Genomic DNA, 12,078 nt, shown 5'->3' on the forward strand with positions numbered 1-12,078 from the left:
TAATCTTAGAAAGCAGGTCATGATCATGTTGCAGAGAAAAGGTAAAAGGAAGGTCACTAGTAGCCTGCCTTGGGGAAAATTCCATCTGCACAGCAAATTTGATGATCAGCTTGGCTTAAGCATGTGAACAAGACACAGTAGCAAAGTATTTCAACACCACTAGAAGGTCCAGTATACCCTGCCCAAGAGTGAATCCAAATTATAGTAATTAAAAGGAAAAATACAAACAAAAACCCCTTAAAAATTAAAACAGCCAAGAAAAGAAGAATAATTTCTTGGAACCTGCAGACAGCCACAGGAGACCTCAAAGCATATTAATCTATTGTAATACCATGAAAAACAAACAAACAAAAAAACAGCTGATAAACAAACTCCATTCAACCTTCCTTCCAGTCTCCTCTCAGACCCTATAAAATTGCATCATCATATCCTCTCACAGATTTCCTGCCAAAAACCTGATGGCTACATGCAAATTACTCCATGGCATTGTTAGGTCTTAATCTTAAAGACTCTGCATGTGCTTCCTTTTTGCTTATGTGAATAATTGGTATAAAACCAATGGGATTACTCACAGTGCATGACATCAAATATGTACATATATGTCTTTGCAGGATGAGAGCCTTGGTCATTGATTTTCCAGATTTTGAAGTTACTTATGTCTATAATTTTAGAAGCATTATATTACCCTAAAATCAAGGGCAATTTATGCATTTACAAGCAAATCCTACTCATTTGTACAACATTGGTAGGTAGTGAATGAAAATGGTCCTTAATACTCTGCTAGGACTATGAATTTTCCAGCAAAAGGGAAGTATTATGTAGCAAATATAGTCTAGACTAAATAGAAGAAAAGTTTTGTGGCTCAGAGGAGTAGATCTTAAACTAATTATGAACACTTGGAAAACAAGATACGGTTTCATTTCTATCTAGTTCAGCCATCTAGTTAAGTAACATGGCAATAAGATGCTTTTGAATAGTGTGAGAACCACAAAGAGAATCTGCACTTGTTTATAAGGAACTGCAACCTACTACTAAGAGGAAAGGCGGGAGGAAAGCATGGTTATGCAACATGGTGTATGTTGATCAGAAGTAGCGGTCAACCTCTCAGTAAGAAATTAGAAGGCTGGGAAAGTCTCTGAAGGCAATTGTACTGCCACATTGAAGCATCACAACAAATAGGAAAAGCATTTTATATATCTAACATATTCAGACTATTTCATGAGAAAGTAAATCACTGTATTTGTGTCATTCAGCTAGAAATGTAAGTTCCTTTTCTATATAGGAGTGGTTTATCAACAAGTCATGAACAAAGGCAAACCATGTTAAGTGGGAAGCTACTCAGTTTAAAAATCAATAATACAACATTCAATAACATAATTGAATACCTTTATGAACAACACAGTGGCCAGTAGTCAATGGTCCCTTTCTCAAGGCCATTTTAGACATTTACTTTCATCCCCAGTTATGCCTATTGAGTTGCTGTTTACAATGACTTAGCAACCTACTACCCCCGTAAGTTCAAGTACATGCTCTTTATTGGTATATAATGTTTATGAAAAACACTATCCTTTAAAAGTTCATAAGTTCTTTTCTGCCATATGCAGAATTCAAAATGTTATTGATCTTACCATTATCATTGTCAGTAAAACTAAAAATCCGTTCATGCACATCTGCTCAATTAAGGTTTTTCACAATGGACTAATCCAACAGCCAGAGAGGGTGAATTTGGGCTTACTGCATCCAGTAGCAGCTGCTGCATCCGCTTTGTTCTACTGCAGCTACCTGACCTGTTTAACATTGTACTCAGGTAGGGCACAGAAACGTTTTCTGCTCCGAGTGACAGCAGCACCTTCTGCTCAGTTGTTCCCCACCTCCTCTGTTGAAAAGGGAGCATATCGAATGTAAGCAGCCCAGAGATCAGATCCAGCCTCCATGTTGCGCCATGAACATGGTAAATAAATTATGCAGAAAAATGTAGTTGGAAATATAATCTTCACCATAGGTCACAGAACAAGCAGGCCAGTAAAGAGCAAGAAGTTGCTGACTATAAATCACTTTGTACATATGACATGAGGACGCAATATGGTATTTAACTGATAAAAGTCAAGGATTAATCTCATGGAAAAGTTAAGGTAACTTAAGCTTGTCTATTACTATTCACTAACAGGGAATGCAATCCTCCATTGAATGCCTTCACAGTTAGCTAGGTAACCCACAAACGCTCCCACAAGTAAGATCAAGAGTATGCCTCCCTCTGGAACAAATGTCCTTCTATCTCTCTAATAAGTAAATGTTAACTCTTCTGTACTTTGTAAGGAAGGGTAGATGCTTTAAGTCCCAAAGCATTCAAGGTACTATTAGTAACTTGCACTGTATCAGAGCAGAAGATCTTTTGAAGGTCGAAGGTTGTTTGAAGTGATATGTCTAACAGAAGGGTAAAAGAGATGGGGAGCAAACAATTTGGCAGATGGAAGTAGAACACGACAGGATGTGTGTATTGGCTTTCTTCTAGAGAGGCAAGGATCAGAGCCATCCAAGCATAGGATGAGTATTTGGCTTGGATAGGTTTCCTCATCTATCCCCTGAGATACCAATCAAAACCATGACACCAGAAGCTCAGGATCTACGCCTGTACAAAGTTCCTGTACAAGCCTAAGTTCTTAGCTATGGCCAAATGTGTCCTCACTTGAGAGCTGCAGAGATACCCCAAGCTCTTCCCATGGTTGTTTTCTAAAGTCTTTTAAATTGGTTCAAAATTATGCCAGCTGCTTACTATTGCATGTAGCTTAATAGAGTAAGAGAAGATTTGGTGGGAAATCAGGGGGTGGCAGGCTTTGATGAATTACATAAAGAAAGCTAAGCTGATTCACCAGTAGTAGAGGGTGCCACTACACCGTGGAGCCTCCCACACTGGCTACATCACCATGCTAGGCAAGGGTACGCAGTACCAGCTTCCTTCACCAGAGAAACTAGGCCAATGGGTCAACTGTGGTAACTCTTTTCCATGAACGTGAAGTGATATACTTTCCTTTTCCAACTAAGAGAATCTTTCCTATCTCCCATAGCTTTAAGATAAAACCGAACTTGCTCTCCCTCTTTCTGCCCAAAGTTACAATATTACCATAGTAATATTACCATAGTAATATTACAATATTACCATAGTAGCCATGAACATAGTATGGCTGCTGTTTTACTTGGGGGAAAAAATGTGTTTAAGTTACATGTTCACTATTTTAAAAAGATAATCTGAATTTATGCTTCTAATAACTTTTTGTGTAAAACTTCTCAAATGTTTTATTTACCAACGTTAATCTGCAAATATCAATCTAGTACTACTCCGTTCAGATTACTTGTGTTTTGGTTGGGGTTTTTTAAGTTTAAAATTATTGAACTTTATATCGTTATATCAACACCATAAGAGATTTTAATTTTTTCTTCTTGTGAGACTAAAATGTGAAGATTTGGAAGCCATTTAAAAACACTCTACCTTAAAACACACATTCTATTTCTAAAGAAACTCCTAAAATTTCTATCAATGCCTTGTCTGAAAGACCAAATGTTAGTATCTTTCATTCTTTTAACTCTAAAATTGCCTTCCTCTATTTCCATATAAATTTCAAACTTCTGAACACCTCCGAAGGTCTTTCAAGTTATATTGCTTATTCCTTTCTTCTTTTCATCATATTGCCTCTCTTCAACCTCTATCAGCATAATCATCTCTAATTTTTTCCCATTGTGCCTTAATGCAAAGCAATCCCTGCTTAATCACTTCAGTATGCTACTATACTATCTTCCTTCAAATTCCTTCTTAATGTTCAATTTTACTTATATAAAGTCATCCTGCTGCAGATTGAGAAAAGAAACTTTCACTATGTGAACCAAATAAAAATTCTTCAGAAACTGTCCAAGTGCAAATATCAGGGGTATAGTAAATGTAAAGAGAAAAGTAATCCTTGCACTTAGTAGTAGTTGGTGGTATTTTAGCAACTGTTATTTGCAACAGTGTTGTCCCAGATGGCTGCAGTATAAATTTTGGGAGAACTACTGAAGTCCTACATGATGACTAATAAGAAGGAGATTAAAATATTAAAGGGAAAAAAAAAAAAGAAAAAAAAAAAAAAAAGAGAAAATTTAGCCTTCTTGAGTCTAGTGTATTGTAGATGAGAGCTGGCATGGACAAGCTAACAAAATACCTAAGCCATTTTTTGTGTCAGTGGCCAAAGTGCACAAAAATTCACAGTTCTTATAGTTAATACATATTTTGGTGTTTATCTTTGACCCTCACAATTTTGATGCTCTGAGTTTGATATCTCTGCAGCTGAGAAAATGACAAGACTTATTTCTCATTTCTTACACGCTGGAACTGAAGTCTCTGTAATTATTTCTCATTCCTTACATGCTGGAGCTGAAGTCTCTGTAATTCCCTGCCCTGCCCAAGCAAAAGATTTGTGACAACACATCAATGTGGGACTAGCTGGCCTGTCTCAGAAATCAGTCACGTGATAAGATATCAAAAAATATGCATTTGAGTTGTATGAATTGGCTGAAAATTCTTCTGAAATAGGATTGTCAAGTGAAATATTATCTGACAAAATATTTAAGATCAATATTCACCTTTGTCTTTTTTACATTCTGACTTTCAAGGGTCATCAGGTGCTTATGTGCTTCATGGTTTTTATAAAATCATATACAGTGTCTACAATCTGAAGCAGAACAGCCCAAAAATGTGGGTTGGTTTTTTTTTTTTCCTTCTTTTCTACTTAATCCTCCATATAAAACTATTAGGAGGAAAGAGCATGTTCTCACCCATTTATATAGGGAGAATTAACAGTTCAAAACTATTGTATCAAGAAAGCAAAATTGTCGTTAGGTGAGGCCAGCAGCATTCCATCCATTCTTCCATCTTGAATTTTAGTGCAATGGCAGGCAATTCAAACAGGTTAAAAATCGCACTGCCAAAATTGTTTAAGGTGCTTATCAGAAATGAATGCATAGTCACAATACAAAACAAATAATTTTTAGATATTAGATATATCAATCCCTCAATCCTTCTCCATAAGGAGCCTAATCACTAAGCTGAATCAGATTTAATTTTGCTATATCTGCAGTATTGTTTTGTCATTATTAAATGTTTATTTTTTCAGAGTAATTAGAAACCAAAAATACCCCTTTTCCTCCAAAGTGAGCCTTTACTTTCACAAACTGTAGAAAAAGCTTTTTAAAAATTTATGTTGCTGTTTTGACACAGTATTTTTTCAAGAATTAGTATAAATTAATAATTTTAAATATATTCAACACTTTTTTTCTAAGCATTTACATCTCTTACTTATGAAATATCTTATCTCTAAAATAGCTTATTTATGAAATTGACATACAAGTGTCAAAATTACCATGAAGACTTAAATTCTCACACATTGAATTGAGGATTCCATCTGCCTTACAGCAGTTGGAATACTTCTTGCCCTGTAAGAATACATATAAAAGTATAATTAGGTCCTATTAATGCTGGAATTTCATGCCTATGACTAGTATGATGTCAAGCCTGTAAGAAATACGAAGTTTTCTACTATTAACAGAGACATTTCAATGTTAAAGATTAAATAAGCAAGCAAGACTAAATTTATTTACATCATTATCTATGAATAAAAGCCTAATGTATTGAATAATAACATATATTTAAACTACATCTCTGGAACTCACTACTCCTAATGTAAGAATATTAAATAAGGTAGTCTGTTGTTACTACATAAAGGAGAATAACTCTTACAATATTAGAAAAATTAACTTCAAATTCATATTGAATGCTATTGTGTTTTTCTTTAATAAACCTTATTGATTAACTACTAAGGAGTATTAAGCAGGAAATATAGTGAGATACTTTGCCAGATGCTAAAATTTACTTCCATATTTAACATTGATTAAGAAGGAAAATTATTTACTCTGTTAGTGACTTTGTGATTGTCAAGTGAGTGAGTATTTTATCTGACACACTTACTATACACATACACACTTTTAAGAACAGGCAACAATAAACATGATGAAAGTTAAGACCATTCTACTCGGAAGAAACTTGTAAAAATCCAATCTGAACACAAGTTTGGGAACTGAGAGTAGAATTGAAGATATATTCCCAAAGGAAATAGAGATTGACCTCTGCCCACCACGTTTTCTTTAAGAATCAAGCATTGCATATCCAGGTTTTGTATGAAGAACATCAGCCAGCAAAAGTCTGCTACTTCCTATTCATAAGGCCAAATTTAAAAACTGTTTCCAAATTACTCACAACATTGATTGGACTTCAGGGGTCCTATAAGACTAGAGTACTAAGAACATAAAAAGCATCTAACTGAAGATACAAGCATGGCTCACACTTAGTGTGGCATTTACATTAAAGAACAGAAAATAGCTCCTTGGCTTTATTTACAAGTATAGTCATCCAACAAAATCAAAGTGCAAAATACTGAGATTTGCTCGTTTTTATTTTAACCAACTTTCTAACAATAGTCAAATGAGAAACTGGACAACTTTTCTCTTTTAGAGGTAAATAAAAAGATTTAGAAGACTAACTTGCAAAGGATGCCAGCAGTGTTTTGACTATTTGACTGTTGGTTTATTTCTTAATAGGAAATAAAAATCACCACTTTCATCTAGTCTATAGTATCCTACTAACTCAGAGTCTGCCATTTTCCAAAAAGTGCTGAATTAAAAGGAAGCAATTCAACCTCCTATGGCTGAAGAAGCAGAGGCTCTGTGTGCATATTACTGATAGCATCCTAGACTCCTTATGACTTTCTTCTAAAACTCTGCTTAAAGCTCTCCTTTACTGGCATGCTGTGGAACAAATGAAAAAGCTTTTGATAATAGGCTGCAGATCCACTTAAATCACTAATGCAGACTAAATACTAACTCATTATTTAATTTCTAGTACTCAACCATTTCTTGTCACAATAATTTTTTTTTTTTTTTTGTATACTACAGCCAAGAGATCTTAAGTAAAATTAGCTCTTCCTCATGTTTGCTGCTGTACAAACACAGATGCTCCATCCATTCCCAAGAGTTTATTTTACAAAGGAATTCAAACTACCAAATGAAGTTATGGATGAACCATAAAAAAAGGCACATTTATCTTCAATTTAGCGCAAGTGGTATAAGTATGTCTTGCTGTGCTAAAGAATGTTTCTTTTTTTCTGAAATAGATATGTGGTGAGAATAATCCTAAAATCCACTGTACCAGGTCCCACACAATGCAAAAAAATTACAGCGCCTGCCCTCTGAAAAATTTTCTGTTGGGACGAATGACTGGGATTGGGGACGTCGTTGCTATCTTAGTGCTTTCACGGAGGGAAGACCTGTTCTGCAGGAACTGGACCGATATCCTTTTCCACACAGCAAAGCTAACAGTTTGACGTCATTGTCTTTCAAACACTGGCAGTTGAGACCTACCACTGACACATGCAAATTTATGCATGAGGTTTTCAAAATTAGTATGCATCCCTAAAGACATCAGTGAAACTTCTACTTCTAAGTGGAGCTGATAATTTTTGAAAAATAAACCAGTCAAATAAATTACAGGCTTTAGTTGTCCTGCGTTTTCCAGACAGCAAATTTGCAATCAAAGCTCTTAGTATGATACAGTTCTAGGCATGTAGCATAATGTCAGTATTATGGAAATTGTGAACAAGTTGATATTTCTGAGATGTTATGACTTTTTACTCTGTTAGAATATATTTTAGTGTTCACATGTAGCTTACATTTCAGCTAGACTTTCTACACACTTTCAGTTCTTGGACAGCTACAGACAGCTGTGTAGCAAATAACTTTGAAACGTCCTCCCCAACCTGTACTGGTTTGCAACTGAAGGAAATGTGGTATCAAGGAAAAAAAAAAAAAAAGGAGGGGGGGGGGGGGAGGGGCGGGGAAACCAAGTCTTCTAATACTTTAAAACATAAAATGAATGAATACAAATTATTCTTGGTTTCAATTTTTACAGCTTTACATATGAAAACTGTTGGACAACAGCATTATCTCAATTTACCATATTAAAGGTAAAGAAGAAACCACACTTTCTAAGGCCAATAGAAAGAAAATATTGGGGGGGAGGGGAGAAAGAGAGGGAGGGGGGGAAATGTCCATTTCTGTTTTCCTGTCATTACTTTGAACTATACAGTTTATAGTAATTCATTATTTTCAGAAAACAGATTTAATATATTTCCCTTCTGACAATATTCCAAGATACAGCCATAAACAAATCATAAGTGTTAAACACTAGAATGTACAGAGATTGTGTAAGGGAGAAGGTAATTATTTGGACTGACTATGGTAAGAATTATGTTTGCACTTATCAATATCTCATTGCATAAAATTGTCTAAACTAACAAGACTTCCAAATCTGCAAGCCTCTTATTAGAGCTATCTTTATCGTATTTATGAAATGCATCAATATGAAATTATTCACTTCCATCATGGCTGCTAGCAAGACGTAATGCTGTTCAGTGGGAGGTTCAAAGCATCTGCTGTGAAGAGCACAGGAGTTGATAAGCAGTGACAATTTATACTCCCATTGTTTTTGTTAAAAGCAGAGGAGAAAGAAAGAAAGAAACAGTTCCACTCAAGATGGCAGGAGGATGAAAATTAGAATATATGAATTACAATTAAAGTTGCTGGGACACTACAGTTAGAAAAACTAGTCCAGATGACCTGGAACTATACTAAGGATATCAGTTAAGCACATAATAGATAGATCATGCTAAATGAAAGCAAAAAAACCCAGTAAATATTAAAGAGAAGTATCAAGCCATACTAATAACAGTCAATATTTTTCAAGTGCAAAGTGCAAACCTTAAAGAGATCCATGATTTCATAATCCCTATATTTCACTACAATTCCAACATCTGCATTCAAGCACCCCCAAAAATTCAAAAATGAAAATATTTTTTCATTTTCCTCCTGAACCGCGAATTTTCTTCAAACTCTAAATACATTTTAAATGTTGTCATAATCCAAAGTGGGAACATGACAGGTTGACATGACAGGTTCACAGGTATGGTCACAGCAACTAAGCAGCATCCCCTTCCACACCAATAAGGAAAAATACATATAATTTGTGAGCTTTTAACATTCTCCTGTCACTGTCTGTGATGACAGCTGGGTACCACTAAAGGGAGAAAAGGCTGAACACATGGCATTGTAAATGGGGGGTGGGGGGTAAGTAGTGTTAGCTGTTGTAATCACACTAGTAATAACACCATTTTGAGTGGCTATTGGTCATTCAGCTGCTTATCATATGAATAATGAGGACACAGTTTATCAGTAACAACATGTTCTTTTAATATACAAAATGATTCACTTTTTTCTCTGATGTTTTTTTCTCTCTAAAAAGAATTTAGGGATTTTGAATTTCACACTTTCTTCAGGCAATATCATTCAGTAACAACGAAGTATTTGGATTCAGTGGTCAAACAGTTCAATTCACTTATTTTAAGAAGGAAAAAAATGCATTTCAGACTTTAAAAAAAACATGTCTTCAATTTCTAAATGTAAAGCACACTAAATATTTTGAACCATACAATAAAAGTATTGACTTTACCTTCAGGGAAAAAAAAAACCCAAAACCAAAAACAAAAACCTGAACTGTCTTGTACTTTCCCATTATTTCTGTCATTTGCAAATACTGAAATTCAGCTGAAGAAACTGCTGAAATCACCAATCAGATACTAATCTATTTATCTGTAAACATAAGTATGTATACACACAGAGGGGGCACATATATCCTCCTTTAGTCTTCTCATGACTATCTGCTGTGCATCTAGATCAAGTCAAGACCATAAACAATTCAAAGCTGCATTCTATCTAAATGGGTCACTTATAATGACAAAGCATGACATTTACATGTAGAAAGCAGATTGATCAGGGAACAGAAAAACAGAATATGGCATCAGTGCAGAAAAATATGCCTTTACAGGCAATTTATATGAAATGATTTGGCGAGTTCCTAAATCATCCTCAAAAATGGAAGTGAATTCAAAATAAATGCAAAATGAAAAGTATACGTGATTTAACATGACAAATATTCACTAGGATTACCCTCTGTGCTTGCAGTAAAGTAAAATGAGAAAACCTTGGTTCCTTCCACTACTGTAATGTCGCTTGTACAGAATAACCCTTAAGTGAAAAGACTAAAACCACTATATTTCTCAGAGATTCACAAATTAATAAACAGTCTGCAATAATTTTAAATTGCACCTTTAAGTGCTAACACATCCCATAACGTTCAGTTATTTTCAACTTGACCAGAAACAGTGGAACAGAAATGCTCTGAACATGCTGTGTACATCTTACTAGAGCAATTTCAGCTGCAACATGCAAAATGAATTTCAGCAAAATGCAAATCTGTACAATGCAAATATTAGAACTATAGCAAGGCTGCTTCAACATATCACAACACAAAAGAGAAAAAAAAAGCAGAGGGAAATGTCAATAGTGCCCAAATATATACAAAATATACCCCATATCTTTGTTCAGTCTGGACTCTCATTCAAGGTGTAAATACTGGTTACATTGTTAGATATCCAACTGCAACCGGCTCCAAATATTGTGTGAGTAGCTCTCTCATAGTTCACACTAGACTCCCTTGACCCAGTTAGACAAGCGTGAAAACATGAAATAAATGAAGGTTAACAAAGACTGGTCTGGGAAGCAGGCTGCATTAAATGCCTGCAATATTATTAGTATAGCTGTAAAACTCACTATTTAGATTCTTTTAATACTAGATATCAGATGACAGTCACGATATTAATGCTAGGTGCTATTGCAGAGAGATAAATGAAGTAAATGGTATGAAAAAAAAAATCTCTCCCCATCTGCCACATAAGGATATTCGCCAACCTTACAGCATGCTGCTAAAGCAAATAAGGAACGGCAAAATAATTATCTCCTTGCAAAGAGAAAGCAATTTTATCACAATACCTTTCTGTGTTTGTCCCTCTTCCATATTCTCTTCCATGGCTACCTTTCTTCACTAGAAACCGCTACAGAGAATTAATCAAAAGCTTCAGTCAGATGTAGGAAAAAGTGTGGATTTTTTTTTCCCTGGGAAGCTCCAACAGCAGAGGCTTAGGCAAGTCCTCAGAGCTTAGCTGAGGCTCCCTCACTCTCCTTGTTTGCTTGGAGACAGGCTGTCAAGTGTAATTTCATTCAAATTACTCTTCCGTGAAGATTATCAATTTTTCTTCTCAAAGCTGCCCATTGTGTACCACTGTAAGCAGGTATTCAAATGAACAGCCTGTGAATTTTGGGGGGAAATTTGGTCTGAGCCTTTATGGCAATGACACCAATTCATAAGCATCACTTTGCATATAAAATGGAGAAAAGAAATTGAGGTTTGTATTGAAATCTGTGTTTTAAATTGGAAACAGGCTGTACTGAAAACAGATGGAGGGGTGTCCTCCTAATGGGAAGCAGACCACCAACCCATAATTCCCCCTATTTGCTACTGAAGTGGGAAAGCCCAGATGCCTGTGGGTTCTTTATGCTGTATTACTTGCCTTTCTCTCTCCCTTCCCCCCCCCCCTCCCTGTATCAGCACATTTAAAAATAATATGACTCTTCATTTCCCTCCTTCTCATATATCTGTATCATCTGGAACTAACAACAAATATACACTATTACCCTTATAATATTCTAGAAAACATCTTTATAACAGTATCATTTTGTATGTAACTGTGTGTTTATACACACATACAAGCACAATTTAATACACGACATTAATCTCTGCAAATTATATGCACCCTACACATTATCTGTCAGTGTCACAGTAAAAAGGAATTTAGGGGCAGTTCAGAGATTTAAAACAGTACTTGCATCAATGCTTTTTCTGATTGCTAATATCCAAAATCAGCTGTACACTTCAAATACCTATTAAAAAAACTGGACCTTCTTAAAATGGCAAAGCACCACATGTGTGTATGTATGTGAGGAACCACATACAAACACACATACTGTTATGAATTTGCTCAGGAAAAGCATAGGTTAAATACACTGTGAGGGCACCTACTCATTTGGGGAGCTCTGCAGTCTGAT

The 12,078-nt window shown here is 35.4% G+C and overlaps 1 protein-coding gene across 1 annotated transcript in view; it reads right to left on the reverse strand.

Annotated features, from left to right (window-relative positions):
- GPM6A (glycoprotein M6A) overlaps nucleotides 1–11,505 on the reverse strand; it is a 126,013-nt gene extending 114,508 nt beyond the window's left edge. Inside the window, exon 1 of the mRNA XM_009576516.1 lies at nucleotides 10,966–11,505. Coding sequence (XP_009574811.1) covers nucleotides 10,966–11,002 — 37 coding nt within the window. The 5' untranslated portion in view covers nucleotides 11,003–11,505. The remainder of the gene's footprint in view (nucleotides 1–10,965) is intronic.
- Nucleotides 11,506–12,078: the final 573 nt, after the last annotated feature.

This window comes from Fulmarus glacialis, unplaced genomic scaffold (genome assembly GCF_000690835.1).
Source record: "Fulmarus glacialis isolate BGI_N327 unplaced genomic scaffold, ASM69083v1 scaffold804, whole genome shotgun sequence".
Lineage (NCBI taxonomy): Eukaryota > Metazoa > Chordata > Aves > Procellariiformes > Procellariidae > Fulmarus > Fulmarus glacialis.